General features: G+C 38.7%; 3 protein-coding genes and 2 non-coding genes across 8 annotated transcripts; 3 read left to right on the top strand and 2 right to left on the bottom strand.

Moving 5' to 3' along the window:
- The first annotated feature begins 119 nt into the window (after nucleotides 1-119).
- On the top strand, nucleotides 120-3,237 carry rpl37 (ribosomal protein L37). The gene is made up of 4 exons (XM_077194347.1): nucleotides 120-227; nucleotides 1,056-1,191; nucleotides 2,186-2,270; nucleotides 3,135-3,237. The coding sequence occupies exons 1-4, from the start codon at nucleotides 225-227 to the stop codon at nucleotides 3,202-3,204; spliced, it is 294 nt and encodes a 97-aa protein (XP_077050462.1). The 5' UTR covers nucleotides 120-224; the 3' UTR covers nucleotides 3,205-3,237.
- Nucleotides 2,009-2,093, top strand: LOC143704868 (small nucleolar RNA SNORD72). The gene has a single exon (XR_013191813.1). It is a non-coding gene; the product is annotated as a small nucleolar RNA SNORD72 (small nucleolar RNA).
- Nucleotides 2,833-2,910, top strand: LOC143704857 (small nucleolar RNA SNORD72). The gene has a single exon (XR_013191802.1). It is a non-coding gene; the product is annotated as a small nucleolar RNA SNORD72 (small nucleolar RNA).
- Nucleotides 3,238-3,419: 182 nt separating the features above from the next.
- Nucleotides 3,420-7,323, bottom strand: hwa (huluwa). 4 transcript variants are annotated; one of them, XM_077194346.1, is made up of 5 exons: nucleotides 7,236-7,302; nucleotides 6,934-7,123; nucleotides 6,181-6,702; nucleotides 5,173-5,359; nucleotides 3,423-4,172 (listed from the first exon to the last, which is right to left on the bottom strand). In XM_077194346.1, exons 3-5 carry the CDS (start codon nucleotides 6,559-6,561, stop codon nucleotides 4,006-4,008), a joined length of 735 nt encoding a protein of 244 aa, XP_077050461.1. In that variant the 5' UTR covers nucleotides 6,562-6,702; nucleotides 6,934-7,123; nucleotides 7,236-7,302; the 3' UTR covers nucleotides 3,423-4,005. The 4 variants fall into 4 exon arrangements, with proteins under 4 accessions (XP_077050459.1, XP_077050458.1, XP_077050461.1 ...); XM_077194344.1 differs by lacking the exons at nucleotides 6,934-7,123; nucleotides 7,236-7,302 and having other exon boundaries at nucleotides 3,420-4,172; nucleotides 6,181-6,445; nucleotides 6,533-6,888; XM_077194345.1 differs by having other exon boundaries at nucleotides 6,934-7,323.
- A 4,478-nt stretch (nucleotides 7,324-11,801) lies between these two features.
- Nucleotides 11,802-15,920, bottom strand: LOC143700240 (dnaJ homolog subfamily B member 5). Its single transcript, XM_077194348.1, has 4 exons — nucleotides 15,605-15,920; nucleotides 14,432-14,678; nucleotides 13,683-14,182; nucleotides 11,802-12,466 (listed from the first exon to the last, which is right to left on the bottom strand). The coding sequence occupies exons 1-4, from the start codon at nucleotides 15,695-15,697 to the stop codon at nucleotides 12,233-12,235; spliced, it is 1,074 nt and encodes a 357-aa protein (XP_077050463.1). The 5' UTR covers nucleotides 15,698-15,920; the 3' UTR covers nucleotides 11,802-12,232.
- Between the last annotated feature and the right edge of the window lie 1,550 nt (nucleotides 15,921-17,470).

Consider the following 17,470-nt stretch of genomic DNA (forward strand, 5'->3'; position numbering starts at 1 on the left):
ATTTCTGGAACAATTGCTAATTAATTTATCCTTTTTGTGAACAGAACAGCTACTTATTACGTTGAAAATACGTTTTGTCGTCGTCATTAAAAATATTTGTTATATCTGTCCGCAGTGCAACAAGAGGGGGACGCATTTAGTTGTTGCACCGTATGAGTGCCGGCGGTGTTTTAATGGAACACCGAAACCTCTTCCGGTCTCTTTCGAATCAGCTCTGAGGAAAGATGGTGAGTTTTACAGCGCCTTGCCTTCAAAATCCTCCAACATCTGAATCGTGGCTTGTTTTAAATCACTGTGACATTAAAAATACCACAAGCATATGTATTCAAGACTCAGTATCATCTATTATGTTTGTGATTCCTCTATAATGAGAGGTTATAGATGATTTTATTTTATCGGTTAGCATGACGCTTAGCATTGCCGTACATTTTAACGTTCTCATGAAAATAAACCGGTTAGCTTTAAAACGATCTCCAGTATTCATTTAAATCGTTTAATTATACATATTCTTGGTTCTTAAAATAGTTGAGACTGTATAACTGTTTAAATTAAACAGTCAAGAAACGAGCGTTAGAAACTAACGTTAGTTGTATAGTTATCGTAGTGGTGTGAGTTTACATGGTTGGCTTGTGCAGACATGTTGTTTTGTTTCAAAGACTATTAAGCTGCTCTTCTAGACAGCATTTTTGTGCATAGTAGTCTCGCAGACTAGTGTGTTTCCTTCCCTAACAGTTTATTGAAAGTCATAGTTAACCGTTCTTTCTTCCTTTTTCATCATTTTTGGGCATGATAGTCTCAACTTATTTAGCTTCCTTCATATCATTGTGGTCAACAACCTAGCGAGCTGCTTTATTTAACCGCATGTTTAGGAATTACAATCTAGTGAGCCGACTACATAAACATCATTTTTGTGCACTATAGTCTCAGAAAAGACAACATCACAATGTTAAATCCAATCAAGCTGCATATTGATGAATGCTGTCTACGTAGGCAACCTGATGTATGAATGAGACCATTTAAGCAATGTGAATTTGTAAGTTTCTATTGTTTTTCAGACGAAGGGTACGTCATCTTTCGGTAAGCGTCGTAATAAGACGCACACTCTATGCCGCCGCTGTGGATCCAAGGCGTATCACCTGCAGAAGTCCACCTGCGGGAAGTGTGGTTACCCTGCCAAGCGCAAGAGAAAGTGTAAGTTCACAGTTCAAAGATTTGAGCTGACTTTCTTTGCACAGATACAGGTTCAAGCAGCTTTATTGCAGTGGTAACATAAAAAAGTGCCCCTATTATGCTTTTTCAAATATTGCCTTTCATGCAGTAATATAGCTTTTTGTGAATGTACAATGTCTTAAGTTTTAAAAATCAAAGCACACAACAAATAGTTAGCCTAGTCTCCTTAAAGATAGAATTTATTCTGAGCTGCTAAAATGTTCTGTCTCACTTCCTATTTACATAAAACATTTGCATAGTGCAAGTCTATGGTCTTCATTGGCTGCCTGTGAACATCTACTTTGACCCTGTAGTTGTAGCTGAGACTGGAAGAGTTTGTCTTGTGTTCTTGAAGACACTGTTTTCAGTGCTGTGAATCCACTTTGATGCACTTCTAAAGATGAGGACTCGCGCTGGAATTTATACTGAAAACCCGACGCCATTGTTAACTGTTCGTATCAAGTGCTTAGGAAGATCTGGAGCTGAAGATCAGACATTGTAATAGACGTTAAGTTTCAGACACGCACTGTAAGCGTTCGACCAATCACAACAGACTGGGCTCAGAGTAGGCTCGTGGAAAGGAGAGATTTAATTTTCAAATGAACCGTTTTCAGACTTTAAGAAATTAGATGGTGGAATTGTTTCTCCTTTGATGCATGTAAACCTATTGTAGGAGACATTCAAAACAAACTCAGAAAAACCTTTAAAATGGCATAAAAGGGGCACTTTTAAAGTAACACATTAAAACAATTAAAAAAATAGGGAAATGCAAAAACAGCTGTGTTCTGTCTGCTATATTAACTTGCCAGTGATGACCAAAAAAAAAACAAATGTCTGAACAATTGACTGTCCAGTGATAACAGTGTTTTGAACTGAGGTAAGCTTGAGATGATGAACAGAACACAGGTGCTCATCTGGTCAAATGCATTTTTATGTTTGCATGTGTGTGAAGTGTAATGATTGGTTTTGTTTGTAGACAACTGGAGCACTAAGGCCAAGAGACGCAGCACCACAGGAACTGGCCGCATGAGGCACATGAAGGTTGTTTTCCGCAGGTTCAGGTGAGTAAACGTGCAGTCAGATTTTCATGCTTCTAAGGGTATTTTTACACGACACCGTTTTCAACTGAAAACACAAACGTTTTGGCTGTTCATTTACACAACCGTGTCTTGGGGGCCTGAAAAAGCAAGCTTTCGAAAATGGTGATGGCCTGCACATGTTTACACATGCGTATTACGTGCTTGTGGAGTGTTTCTTAAGATCCGTGTGAACAGGATTGTTTTGACAACGTTGTCATCTGTTTTCAGTACATCCTTGTTGTGTAAACACCCTAAAAGTCCTTTAGCTTTACATGGAATTTTTTTTAGTTCATTTTTTCCTCAGCATTTTCAAACTTGCTTCTTTTTTTTTTACTTTTTCACAAATTGTTTTTTTTTTTTTAACAGATTTTTGCCGTTTTATAGATTATGCACTTTTATTTTGAATATGACTCTGACACACTGAAAGGTCTCAGCAGGGTCGAGGTTGATGCCGTGATTTTTAACTGTAGTTAAGAGATCTTCTGTTGATTCTGCACTGATGCTTGGTCAAAACTCGAGTGCATGTTGTCCGGTTAGATTAGTTGGCTTACCAATGATGTCCAAACATAAATGTCTGAACTAATGACTGTCCAGTGATAATAATCTTGTACTGAGGTAAGCTGGACACATGCACTCGTATATGGACCTCTGTTCGGATCGGTTTTCAGTAATCCGTTTTTATTCCTCAAACTAGTGGATTTTTGAAACACCTGTTGGCGGGGATTTTATTGAATATCTCTGTAATTGATTGTTAGGGATCTTGTGAAATATCCCTAAGGCCATTTAAATAGTTTTTCTACATTATCTGTGTGCTGTAATAACTGAAATGTTTTCTGTGCATTTCAGAAATGGATTCCGTGAGGGAACCGTGCCCAAGCCCCGTCGGGCAGCTGTGGCTGCGTCCAGCTCCTCATAAAACTGTGTTTCCAATAAAAAGTGATATTTGAAATCTGTCTGAATGCCTCATTCATTCTCAAACACTTTTGGTACTTCTCAAACTGTCTAACAAAACAGAATTATATCAATACAAACCAAATGCTTAATTGAAAAGATTTTTTTTTTAAAGAGTACCATAGTGAATTCTTTTGGTCTTTTCTAAGTTTTTCAGCTTTCATGGAAGCTTTAACCAGAGTTGAGAATTTAAACTCTTGATCAGTTGTTTTGCAGTATAAAATTCTAATGCACTTATCTCGCTAGGAAATAACTTTGTTAATTTTCTTGTTGCACTATATTGGGTCAAAAGCAATAAAATAAGACCCTTTATTTTAAAACTTTATTATTCAATTCAGGCGTAATCTAAATACTTTTTTGTCTTTGATACAAGAATGTGCAGGGTGTCAAAATAGTGAAAAGTCTTTTCTGAAATCCTCTAACTCCATGTTGGGAAACATAAAAATAACAAAAACAGTGAGAAATCTAAAGCGTGTAAAACAAATGCTGTGCTAATGTGATCTAAAGTGAGAAAAATGGTGAAGTGATTCCATAAATGCATTTTTTGTAAACAAACCAGTTAGGAGTTGCTGCAGAAAAAAGCTGTGATCGTGAACACTTTTTTGGGGGGGGGGATTGTGTGCTTTGACAAGTGATGTGTTGCAGTTAAAACAGCAAGTGAACATTAAATACACTAAACCCAGACAGAATAAATCTAGACTCAGCTCAACTGAAGTTCTAGAATGAGATTGGCTGATTTGAGTCTTGTTCTGGAGTTCTTCAGGCTCTAGACCCAGTACTGTTTGGTGGTGATGGGAGGTGCGTGAGGTCTGTGTTTCGGGATGTGGTTCTGAGTGACGTAACATGGGTCGTAGTAATCCCATTCCAGAGCGGACGCCCAGACTGAGCCTGGGAAACCATCACTGTCCATAGAAAGGATACGCAGAGATACACCTAAATGAACAATTAGGAGAATTCAAAGAATGAACAAACTCCAAATATACACATCAAAAGATTGGAATAATTATGTTTTTGAAAGAAGTCTCGTCTGCTCATCAAGGCTGCATTTATCTGATCAAAAAATACAAGAAAACGGTAATATTGTGAATTATTACAATTTAAAATAATTATTTTCTATTTGAATACAAGTTCAAATGTAGTTTATTCCTCATAAGGTTTATTCCTTATTCCAAAGCGGAAAATTCAGCATCATTACTCCAGTCTTCAGTGTCACATGATCCTTCAGAAATCATTCTATGATGATTTGCTGCTCAAGAAACATTTCTTTATTATTATCAATGTTGAAAACAGTTGTGCTGCTTTATACTTTGTGGAAACTGTGATAGGCCTTCATTCAGTTTATACCAGTTTGGGGGTAAGTATTTTTTTAAAGAAATTAATGTTTATTCAGCAAGGATACATTCAACTGATACAGTTCAGTAACAGTTCAGACATTTATAATGTTACAAAAGATTTACATTTCTTAGAAATGCTGTTTGATATTTTTTTTTTACTTTCCATTAATCAAAGAATCCTGAATAAAATGTATCACTGTTTCCACAAACATATTAAGCAACACAACTGATGAAAAATAACCATTATTAAAAATTGAGCACCAAATTAGGATATTACAATGATTTTCTGAAGGATCTTGTGACTGAAATCTGGAGTCATGGCTTCAAAAAAAAAAAAAATCTTTCACAGGAATAAATTACCTTTGAAAATATATTGAAATAGAAAACAGTTGTTTTAAATTGTAATAATATTTCACATTACTACTGTATTTTTGATCAAATAATTGCATCCCTGGTGAGCATATGAGACTTCTTTCAAAAACATTAAAAATTTTAATTGTTCTGAACTTTTGAGCAGTAGTGTTTATGTAGTGCTGGGCCTTTATATAATCTTAAAGAAATGGTTTGAACTTTTGAATAAATGAGATCACAAAACTGGCCTGCACTGGCTCCGAAGTCACTGTCCAGTCCAGAACCCCCCGCCGAGGGGCTTGATGACGCCACATAACAGGAGATCTCCGGCGGGATGATGCTGGTGGACTCGCACTCCACATGGATCTTATCCAGAGAAGCATTCTCCAGGTCCATAGTGCTGCTTCTACGCATGGAAGTCATCGGAATAGTGAACTGTAACCAGTGCAGGGAAATGGTTCAATTACTTCCACAGGATCAAACATATTTCACTGGGAGCCAAAAAAGGTACAGAATGGCACTATAGTAATAAGCTACTATGGTTCTACCAATAGTATAGTGGGGTGTTTAAATTGTAGTGCCATTAGGAAAATTAACCATGGTTTTACTATAGTAAAAGTGTAGTAACCATACTTTTTTGGCAGATTGATTACCATTTGTTTAAGTATATGAAGTAAGTTTTACTACATATAGTCCTACCATGGTTAGTGTAGCCAAACCATGGTTAATTTGTTGGTTTAAAAACAATTTTATTTTAATTTTTTTTGGGGGGGGGGGGGGGGGGGGGGCTATTTGTAGTAAAACCCGTTCATTTTCATAACACCCACTATATGGAAATGGAAATCAAAATTACCACCGTTTTAATTACCAAGGAACCATGGTATCAATGGTGGCCCATAACCACCATAAACCTTCACATCTTGTGGTTTTGTACATTATAGTGCCATGTAAATACCCCGCTATATGAAAATGGCAAATTACCATAGCTTTAAACAACCAATTTGAAGAACTGTGGTATTAAATATGATACCATTAGGCCCATCCCCACAACTATGAACATTGAAATTGTTCCTTAATATCCATTAGGCCCATAACCACCATAAACATTGACATCTTAACTAATATTGAATAGGCCCATAACCACCATAAACATTGACATCTTTCCTTAATAATCATATTAATATTCAGTTTTATAAAGCACCAGGATTAAGAACTGGCATTTTTGAACATAGGCCTACTCGTGTTTTTGACCCTACCCCATTTGGAGTCACATGAAGTGCTGGTGAGTTCGGTGGGACTGTGATGACTCGCTCCGTGTCCGAATCACTGGACAGGAGCAGAACCGGGGCGCTCTTCCTCCAGTTCGGCACGCGCAGTGACTCAGAACCGGCGTAAGTGGCCCCGTCCGGGCGTAGAAACCTGGCACGCTGCCCGGTGGCCCTTCTCTCCGCTGAGGAGGTCAGGGATGAAGTGATGGGTGGCGCCAGCATCGGCTCCGACACCGAAACATAGTTGGTCTTTCTGTTTGGAGCGAACAGAGGCTCATCAGAGAAGCGGGTGATTCTCTGGCGGGTGGAATATGAGGAGTGCATGAGCGAGGTTTCCGACCCGCATCGGTCTCTCTTCCTCCGGGTCATGCGGAACAGCTTGTATCCCACGAACAGGCAGTTGAGAAGCAGGAGCAAAAGGACGCAGGGAATGAGCACCAGGATCAGCAGGGCCAAACTGGACACCGGGAGGCCCTCGGGTAAGTTTGATGAGGGCACAGCCGATCCCAGCTGCGACATTTCATCACAAATCAAGATAGATAATGTGATGTTGATGTTTACACAATTTCACCTGTGCTCATTAATGTTTTCATGTAAAATATTATCTAAAAAATGACTAAAACTGACAGTCGACTGTTGAACCGCAGGTGCGCCCCATTGACATCAATCAATTGATGCGTCAAGAGCTTTCTGGCTTTTCACCGCTTGAAATCAACATTTACAACACCTTTGCAATCTTACCTCATAGATGAGAATGCCTTTGGAGTGTTACGTCTTTTTTGTTTGTTTGTTCTCAAGCTCTTAAAATATCACAATAATGAAGTTCAATATTGCAGGGAGTCATTTTTTGGAGGACTTTCAGCTGAGGTGAAATCAAGAGTGTGATTTCTGACTGGAAAAACAAGCAAAATCACCCGGAAACTTCTGGATGCTTAGGAAAGAAACATTGGGTGACAAATATGAAATGTAAATAATATTAGCCTAATGTTATAGCCTTCCTATATATTTTTCCTACTTCTATTATGTTGCTAAACGTCACTCACAGGGTTGTGAGCCGGAATAGCCAGGATTTAGGACTATTAAAATATAATGTATTTTTTTGCATGTTCCCAAATTATTCTAAATAAAAACATACAGTGGGCCTACATCTTAGAATCCCGACACATAGCTTTGATGTAGCCTAATTAGCCTATTTCTTAATTAATTTTTGCTGAGGCAAACGTTTGGTGTTTTGTTAGCCAGTGTTGTTATTGTTAACTAAAACTATTAAAAATCGTTTTTGTTAATTGAAATAAAATATTAGTAGCCTATAGTATTAAATAAAACCCTAAAATTATATTTAAAATCCAACTGAAATACGTTTATGTTGAAGTAGGCCTACTAAAGCTAAACTGGAAAAAACTATAATAAAAATTTCGCATAAAATTAGGCTACTTAGCCTACCTAAAATGAAAATGAAAATATCAAAATATTAACACTATAATGGTATATAAATACAACTAACACCGATATTATTTTATTATAGTAAATATTTGATTGTATATTGTTCTCACCATGTAATTGATTTCTATGGACGAGAGAGGGCAGTATAAGACCAGTTTAAGATTGTAGTCGTCATTCATTTTCATTAGTTCAGTTGTATGTAAATGCAATCACAAGCACAGTACATGTTGTTCCTTTGTAGCCGTCAAGTAAAAAATTAAAATGTGAACCTAGCCTTGTTTCATGTAGAGATGAGGCCCTTTAGATGGTCCCTTAAGCACTTACTTTTATGTCCATTCATTTGGAAGGAACATTTATGCAAAACAATTTACAAGTGAGTAATAAGTCCACAGAGAATAATACACACCACTTATGCTGAAAGCACAAATACACAAGCTCTGTAGGTGTTGTGAAATGTCATGAATTGCCTCCTCCTTTGATGTTAGAAGAAGTGAAAAATACTTATATTTCTGCATAAATTGTACTAATTTGAAAAATACATATGCACAAAAGTGGATGCAATGGTGAGCAAATATTACACTTTAGATTAACAGTTGACTTTTTCAGTGTTTCAAAGAAATATAGGATCACACTCTTCTAAAAACAGCCATTCTGACCCTGAGTAAGTGTAAGTGTCATTTTAAGCTGCAAGTATGATTCATGGGATGGGACACAAACGCAGCTATGACTGACACAAGACAATGTTCTTCTCACTCAGACAGTTCATATATTTGCACATTTCCTGTGAAACCCAGTCTGTTGAGCTGGACGGAGTCATTTCCAAATATCCCCTTTCAAATATACAGTACACTCTCAGAAACAAATGTGCAAAAATTATATAATAGTAATAATGTGCAAACAAATTGGAAGAAAGATTTGAAAAGAAAATGACATAAATCATGTTCCAAATCTAATCAAGAGTATATATATATATATATATATATAAAGGTCCTTCTCAAAAAATTTGCATATTGTGATAAAGTTCGTTATTTTCCATAATGTAATGATAAAAATTAAACTTTCATATATTTTAGATTCATTGCACACCAACTGAAATATTTCAGGTCTTTTATTGTTTTAATACTGATGATTTTGGCATACAGCTCATGAAAACCCAAAATTCCTATCTCAAAAAATTAACTATCTCTAAAATATATGAAAGTTAAATTTTTATCATTACACTATGGAAAATAATTAACTTTATCACAATATGCTAATTTTTTGAGAAATTTGAGAAACAAATCTAATCAAGAGTATATATATATATATATATATATATATATATATATATATATATATATATATATATACAGGTCCTTCTCAAAAAAATTGCATATTATGATAAAGTTCATTATTTTCCATAGTGTATCAAGGCACCTCAGTGGGAAGTCTGTGGGAAGGAAAAAGTGTGGCAAAAAACGCTGCACAACGAGAAGAGGTGACCGGACCCTGAGGAAGATTGTGGAGAAGGACCGATTCCAGACCTTGGGGGACCTGCGGAAGCAGTGGACTGAGTCTGGAGTAGAAACATCCAGAGCCACCGTGCACAGGCGTGTGCAGGAAATGGGCTACAGGTGCCGCATTCCCCAGGTCAAGCCACTTTTGTACCAGAAACAGCGGCAGAAGCGCCTGACCTGGGGTACAGAGAAGCAGCACTGGACTGTTGCTCAGTGGTCAAAAGTACTTTTTTCGGATGAAAGCAAATTTTGCATGTCATTCGGAAATCAAGGTGCCAGAGTCTGGAGGAAGACTGGGGAGAAGGAAATGCCAAAATGCCTGAAGTCCAGTGTCAAGTACCCACAGTCAGTGATGGTCTGGGGTGCCATGTCAGCTGCTGGTGTTGGTCCACTGTGTTTTATCAAGGGCAGGGTCAATGCAGCTAGCTATCAGGAGATTTTGGAGCACTTCATGCTTCCATCTGCTGAAAAGCTTTATGGAGATGAAGATTTCATTTTTCAGCACGACCTGGCACCTGCTCACAGTGCCAAAACCACTGGTAAATGGTTTACTGACCATGGTATTACTGTGCTCAATTGGCCTGCCAACTCTCCTGACCTGAAGCCCATAGAGAATCTGTGGGATATTGTGAAGAGAAAGTTGAGAGACCCAAGACCCAACACTCTGGATGAGCTTAAGGCCGCTATCGAAGCATCCTGGGCCTCCATAACACCTCAGCAGTGCCACAGGCTGATTGCCTCCATGCCACACCGCATTGAAGCAGTCATTTCTGCAAAAGGATTCGCGACCAAGTATTGAGTGGATAACTGAACATAATTATTTGAAGGTTGACTTTTTTTGTATTAAAAACACTTCTTTTATTGGATGCATGAAATATGCTAATTTTTTTAGATAGGAATTTTGGGTTTTCATGAGCTGTATGCCAAAATCATCAGTATTACAACAATAAAAGACCTGAAATATTTCAGTTGGTGTAAAATATATATAGACTATATATTTAGGCTATATATATATATATATCAGCTCTCATTGGTTAGAAAAAATAAAGGATTCCCTCGATGAAACCATGCAGCACAGAACCCAAAAAAATTTTGTTCTTTCTTTTCTGCTATAACAGACTCCAGTCTTCTGCGGAGGTTTTCCACAATGGATGCTGAAACACCAATGCAGGGATTTGCTCTCACATAAGCATCAATGAGGTCAGGCACTGATGTTGAATGGTGGACGTGATTTCACAACATGTTCCTGGATCAACATCTTTGTTGATCCTGGAACAACATTCCAATCAACCAATCAGATTTGAGAGACAAGTTTAAAGTTTATGTCAAGTTTAGTCTTACAACCAGGGCTAGGTGCTTCTACATCAGTGTTATTCACCTATCATTTCTCTTTGATTTTAGGGATGGGTTGTAGGTTGGGTTAGGTTCAGGGGTAGGGATATGGTTAGGAATATGAATATAATTTCAGACAGGAGTGTTGTTCCGGGATCAGCAAAGAATGTCTTGGTAAATCACGGTGACCTGTTGTATGGTGGAGTCTGGTTCACTGTTTCAATGCATCCCAGAAGTCTTCAGGTTCAAGTTTGGCCTGTGCACAAGTCCTTCCACACTAGACTTAATGAACCATTACTTCATCAACCACACTGTGCTCAGGGGCATGTCCAAGAGATTTGATTCATTTTTTTCTGTATATTAATTAATCTTGGATGTGGTCTTGGTTAGTTTTTCCTGTGGAACACTTTGTGCTGTACAAGTAAAGTTACTATTTTCATCTTATGAAAGGAATCGGGAATATATAGAAGGCTTTGAAACTATAAAAATCATGCTGATTAAATATTTAAAAGCTAAAACTTTCTGGCAGCTACTGGCTTTTAATCAACCACAACATGGCCTCGTATAGCTTTTGTTTATTAGTATTCAAATCCACAGAGCAGAAACCCTTTCTGGTGTGAATTATTAACATCTCAAATGATTAATACAGAAAGATCTTCTTTATTCTTCTTTTATCTTTTTGAATGTTTTTTGTATGGCACAGGTGAATAGGGTAAAAACTGTAGCTAATAGATATCACCATACTTCTGAGCTTTCTGAAATGTTGTTTAAATATTCAAATGAGTCATTGCCGAATTTAATATGCACTGATTTGCATGCATTTCCAGAACTGAAATATTATTTATCTGATAAATAATCTTTCTTATTTCGGATCTCTTTTTATCACTCCATAAATCAGAAAATACTTCAAACCAGCTGAAAAAAAATAAAAATATTTTGGGAATAAAATATTACATAAACCAGGCAAATGATATATGAACAATCCTTTGGAATATAGATAATAAAACTAGAATATAATAAAACTGCAAAGTCTGGTACAAGTGCTATTGAAGGGTAATTTCTGGCTCAGTGCATGAAAAAGTACATTTTGAGTATGTATTGTAATTAAAAGCTAAAGACGCAAATAAATAATGTGTAATAAAATTAACATTTAATTTGATGTTTCCTTCCCACTTGCCCAAAATTGACCCGTGCATGAAAAAACACTGGTTTTGCTTAAACACTTAAACATATTTGTCCCTCTTGTATGTAATTTATTGCATGCATCCTCCATGCATGCATTCTTCATCTTCTATTGTGAGTACTTAACCCATTAAAGACCACAATACCAAATGCCAGTCATTTCAATAATAAAAGTTTATTTCTACTTACAAAACATGCGTTCATCTTACATGCAAGGCAATATCTTAAAGTCACATTTTCTCTGTATAATTTTTACAAATAATTCATTGGAACATGACACAGGAATCTCTCATAGAGACTAAATCACTGACAGTTCTGTACATGAGTACAAGGTCGTCATGGTTAAAGAAGTATGCTAACACTTCAGGGTATAGCACCTATGCTCTTCAGTCAGAGGAGCGTAGGTGTGTGTTCAGCGTGTGTTTTTCTCAAACACCTCATCTTTGTACCAATCACACTTACGCAGGTATGACATACCTATGTGTAATATGTTTGTGCGAGCATCCCATCTCACACTTAAGCGTGTGTGTGTGCCTCACAGAGACAAACAGCTGACGTTAAGTCCATCACTGAAATTAGTGTGTTAGTTAACACTGTCCCAAGCTGTGCTTGATGATCTCCTTGCTGCTTGGAGGAATGCGATCTGGGAAAACCACTTGGAATTCAACCAGTAGGTCGCCGCGCTGGGCTGGGTTTTTGGCTCTGGGAAGCCCCTCTCCTATGAGCCTTCTCAATGAGCCGGGCTTGATTACATCACTGCATGGGAGGGGCTTCATCTGTCCATCAAGCGTAGGAACGTTAACCGTGCACCCACATAGAGCCTAGAGGAGAACAAAGAAAGAAAAGTGTTAAGCATTGTGTCACTGGACCTTCTTTGATATAAAGGTCTATATCGATCCTCCAGCATCTCTCTTTGTCTTGAGGTAGGATCTGTTATATCACACACTGCAGGAGCAGAAGAGCTATAATGCCCCTCTGGCATATGTTGTGAGGTCTAATCCACTCGTCTATATATGATGCTTTTATGTAATGCGAGTATGAACGCGGGCGGAATATAGGCCAGACAGATTGAACATTACTGTTACGCAACGGCAGAGAAGAGCCGCTAATCGCTCTCATTTCTCAATGATGCTCCAGTCTGCGGGGGACGAGAGGTGTGCGTGGGAAGAGAAAGATGAAGTGGATGTGGAAAATGAGAGAGGGAGAGAGCGAACGAGGGCGAGAGGTTTGGTGTGGAAAGTAAGAATGGAAAGAATGAAACGGTTGTTTTTAACATCCGGTGCCAACTCTGATATCTGAGTAGGACTGCCGATTTAATGACCATTTCTGTTGATAATTTGACAATTAACTGGCTACTATTTGGCCAGGTTAAGATTATTGGCATCAAGTGATCAATTTCCGCTTGGCAGTGTCTGTTCTAAAAGTGTCAATGGACTTTTCAAGGGATAATAAACTATGATTGGATTTTTTATGTACATATCACCATTATATCATTATACATTATTATCAGTGATGATAAACGCAGAATATGTCAATTAAATGGCCCTTTTAAGATTTTCGGCATCAAATGATCAATGTTCGCTTGTCTAGTTATCAGAAGTGTCTAAAAGTGTCAGTTCCAGTTTCAAGGGATAATTAATCATTTCTATTGTTTAAATACAATTATGTAAAATAAGTGTAAATTTCATTCAGATCGTATTTATATATCCTCATTATATCAGCCACCCTGCTCTCTAGATATTAATATGGGTCTATTCATAGTTAAGTCTAAGAAAATAGATGCATGAGGGCGTAAAGGCAAAATCCAATCCACTGCTAGAGAGGAGCGAATGACAGAATGTGTGTGAGACGATGCTGAGAGGCGAGGAGGAGGTGTGCGAGATGGGAGGGGGAGTGTGTGAGAGTGTGTGCGCTGAAGCTGCGGGGGAGAGAAGCTAAATTTAGACTCAGCTCTCTGCAGAGGCTTATTGAGTACCAGCGACTGCGAGGGAACATTTCGTACTGCCACGCACACGTACACACACATACACATCTCACCTCTCGCAGCGTGATGGTGGTGGTGTACACAACATGTGAGCCGTCTCGTCTGAAATGGGCGTGTTTCTTCTCCTTAACAACGAAGGCCAGGTCGTTAGGGGCGTGGCCGAGCATCTGATGGCCCTCCTTTGGGAAGGTGATCCTGGTGCCCTCCTTCCATCCCTTCTTCACCTCCACGTCGAACACGCGCTCTTCCGGCCTCAACGTGTGTTTGTCCGTCTGCCGGAGGCGGGTCACTTTCACACGCTTTGTCACGCCCAGCAAAATGTCCTCCAATGACACGAGGATCTCGTGAACCTCAGCCACGCCCGGTGGCTTTAGCCCGCCCTTGTTACGGCTGAGGTGGGGAAGGGGGTTCCTCATGAACGGGTTAAACAGGTCGTCATCCGAGTCGACTTCAAAGTTGAAGAACATGTGCCAGGAGTGGGCGTCGGCTTTTGAGGTGCTGTGGGAGGAGTCGCTTTTGTTTCCAGTTGGAGCTACACCCCCCTTGGTCAAACCTGGAGGAAGATGAAAAGCTTTTATTAGTGTGCATGTCAAAAAAACGTATCTGTTTTTGGAAGGGGTTCACTCTCCGGTTAATAAAGTATGGATAAATAATTTATCAGTCAGTGTGATGACTGTATGAATCAGTTTAGCTGAGGTTTTTGGAACCCACTGAACTCGTCTAAAATGGGTGTGTTTGCACTGTGCATTAATTGCATTTTGACATGCAAGTGCATACATTTGTGATTGCAATTTATTCTCACCTTGTTGATCATAGATGCTGCGTTTCTCTGGGTCGGTGAGAACATCGTGGGCTTGTGCGATCTGTTTGAATTTGTCCTCTGCGTCTGCTTCTGGGTTCTTGTCTGGGTGGTAACGCAGCGCCAGACGCTTGTACGCCCGTCTGATCTCCTCCTCATTAGAGTCACTTGACACACCGAGCACAGAGTAGTAATCCACACACTCTGGTGAGGACGGGGGGCTAGACACCTCGGGTTCTTCACGCGGCTCCTACAGACACACAGACAGATGGCAGGAGTTTAGAGTATGCTCATTTCTAGTTCTCCTTGGTTAACATACACAAGGTGATTCCAAATAAAAAGATGAAGTTCATTGGTTTAGAAGGGATACAAGCACCAAAGACAATGAAGGGGGTCCCCTAATATTCAGAGGCGATGAAATTTTTTTTTTCAATTAATTTTTACTGAAGAATGAAGAATTAGTTCTTCTTGTGAATAATGCACAAATAGCAGAAAATAAACTTCAACTTTAAAAAAATAATAATAATAATTTGTATGGTTTAAAACAACGATCAAAAATTTTAATTATATTTTAATGTAATTATTATAATTTGTAATATATATGAATATATTAAAGTATAAGCATACATTAATTTATTTAGTCTAACAAAAGCGTACAATTTTGAAGAAAAAATAATAATTTTATATTCTCCACTATAAAGTGGGGCACAAATGCACAGATTTTTAAAATGTCTCAATTCTCTATTATTTAATGTACACTCAAAGTTTTTAGGTGTATATTATATAGATATATATAACAAATTATAAATCTATACATGTCTATATTCCCCACTATATATCACTGAGTGTTTATTAAATTGTAGAGAAAACAGAGGTTTATATACAAAAAAACATCCTCTATATTCTCCAATATATAAATCTATACATTCATATTATATTGTAGGGAATAAAGATGTGCATTAATATGCCTCTGTATTCTCCATTATGTAATACCCCCAAGTTTTGGGGTGTATATAATGTAGTGGAGAATATAGAGGTATAGAAATCCATAGGTAAATAGATTACCTCTATATTCCCCACTATATAATAAACACCAAAGTCTGTGAGTGTATATTATATAGTGGTTAATATAGATGCATGCATACTTGATTTAAATATAAATGTGCAGGGTCTCACCTCCGGGGTCCATCCCTCCTCTCCGTGGATCACTTTCACTTTGCACTTGACATTCTTGTGTTTGACGCCGAACTGAGTCCAGATGAGAACCATGATGCTGTTGCTGTTGCTGCCGGTGAGTGAGTGTGAGCCGAGCGCGTGACTGCTTGAGCTGTGTCTGATGCATCTCCCGCCGGTCTCCTCGAGATTTTATACCCGAGCTCTACTCACGGCGCCCACGCTGCGTGACCGAGCTTCCCCTAGCACGCCCAGTCTCCGCGTACACGAGAGGGAATACCGCGTGCCCACCAATCCACGCTCGGCTCTACTGCAGAATAAGATGAGCATCACGCGGATGTGTGCGCCCACCTCTCCATGTGGAGGAGCGTTTCCGGAATTCACAATGAGTCTCATCCCTCCCTCTCTTTCTCTCCCTATCCTTCCATCCTAAATTGGTCTCCTGTTACAAACTGTTCTTTCGGATTGACGGCCAGCATTTTGGGTTGAAAGTAGTGGATGACAATAGATGATTTTTTTGTGTGCATAGAATGGCAGTGAAAAGTAGGGAATGATAGCAAATTAACACGAAAAAATGCATATTATATATTTTTAAATAAATAAAGTACAAGGCGAATTTGTAAATAGGCACCTCCACCTGAGACGTGCACCTTTTTACTAAATTTTGTACTTTAGTTTTACCGTAACCCTTTATTTACACTTGGTCACCTGTTTTTATAATTGCCATTGTGTTCGAAGAACATTTCACTGTCTGAAAGAGTTGTTCAGTTTATAGTGCTAAATTAGCATTATCGAAATTAGGCAATAGGATAATTAATGGATTACTAACTTATAAAATGTCGATGGTGGTTACTGCCCTCCCTGTGTTTTATATATCTTATATTGATTGTCCTCTGAAGATCTGTGCTTGAATTTTAGTTTTATTATAAATGTCAAATCATGTTTGATATGCTTTGAGCAAGCAATAAAGTCTTATTAGCAAATTTGCATATACTCTCTCTCTCTCTCTCTCTCTCTCTCTCTCTCTCTCTCTCTCTCTCTCTCTCTCTCTCTCTCTCACACACACACACACTTCTGTCCCTTTGTGTCAAAGTGCAATTTAAACAGATGGAAAAAACAGCCAGAACCGCTGCACCCACACATTCAATTACAGGCAATTAACGTGTGCTTGTCAAGGCTGGTGCATTGCTTGTGTACCAATAGTTCTTTGTGCTCGTCACGGTGACAGTTCAATGTTCCCATCTCTGCGCAGGAATAAAGATGTCTCTGCGTATTCACAATCACGATCGAGAGCGCGTTCACAAACTGTATTCGGCGTTCATGTATTAAAGCGGAGCCTTGGGGAATGTCGCATTACGCAATGTACGTGCAGGTGAATTGGCTTGCATTCCTCGGTACATAAATGGCCATATTTCCTCGGACGTTACGCGTTCAGCCAATCACAGACTAGAGATGCTTCAGGATTCCCGCTGGCACCGGAATATTGGACAAATTTGGTGTAGATGTCCCTGTCAGAAACGTCAGAGAATCTCTCATCCAGATTTCTTCCATTTTGGAAAAATAGAGAGAGGTTGCGCATGAAAACGGAGCTGAGTGGTGTGAATGGCACCTCGAAATCTGTAATTATAGACCGACCGGACATTTCCGTTGTGTCTCGACTCTCGAAAGACGAATGTGTCCAGGCATGTGAGATCGCCGTGAAAATGTTTCTGAGGAAACTGGGAACATTGTGCTAGTACGGTGTCGAGGACAACTAGGGAACATTGCGCTTCTGCTATGTAAAGCTCTGCAGGGGATCGTAAGTCGTGATCTCGTGCTTTTAATAATAACTCTCGCTCGTGACCAGCGGAAGCCCAACTGTGCCGCGTA

Source organism: Siphateles boraxobius, unplaced genomic scaffold (assembly GCF_051911475.1).
Source record: "Siphateles boraxobius isolate OS27281-9 unplaced genomic scaffold, OSU_SipBor_1 11, whole genome shotgun sequence".
Taxonomy (NCBI): Eukaryota; Metazoa; Chordata; class Actinopteri; order Cypriniformes; family Leuciscidae; genus Siphateles; species Siphateles boraxobius.

Coding starts and splice junctions, on each gene's coding strand:
- rpl37 (XM_077194347.1), top strand. Junction 1,192..2,185: donor TGCCAAGCGCAAGAGAAAGT/GTAAGTTCACAG, acceptor TTTTGTTTGTAG/ACAACTGGAGCACTAAGGCC. Junction 2,271..3,134: donor GTTGTTTTCCGCAGGTTCAG/GTGAGTAAACGT, acceptor TGTGCATTTCAG/AAATGGATTCCGTGAGGGAA.
- hwa (XM_077194343.1), bottom strand. CDS start 6,711: ATGTCGCAGCTGGGATCGGCTGTGCCCTCATCAAACTTACCCGAGGGC. Junction 5,360..6,180: donor TTCATGTGACTCCAAATGGG/GTAGGGTCAAAA, acceptor CACTGGTTACAG/TTCACTATTCCGATGACTTC. Junction 4,173..5,172: donor TGACTTCGGAGCCAGTGCAG/GCCAGTTTTGTG, acceptor TTGTTCATTTAG/GTGTATCTCTGCGTATCCTT.
- LOC143700240 (XM_077194348.1), bottom strand. CDS start 15,697: ATGGTTCTCATCTGGACTCAGTTCGGCGTCAAACACAAGAATGTCAAG. Junction 14,679..15,604: donor AGGAGGGATGGACCCCGGAG/GTGAGACCCTGC, acceptor GTGTGTCTGTAG/GAGCCGCGTGAAGAACCCGA. Junction 14,183..14,431: donor CAGCATCTATGATCAACAAG/GTGAGAATAAAT, acceptor ATCTTCCTCCAG/GTTTGACCAAGGGGGGTGTA.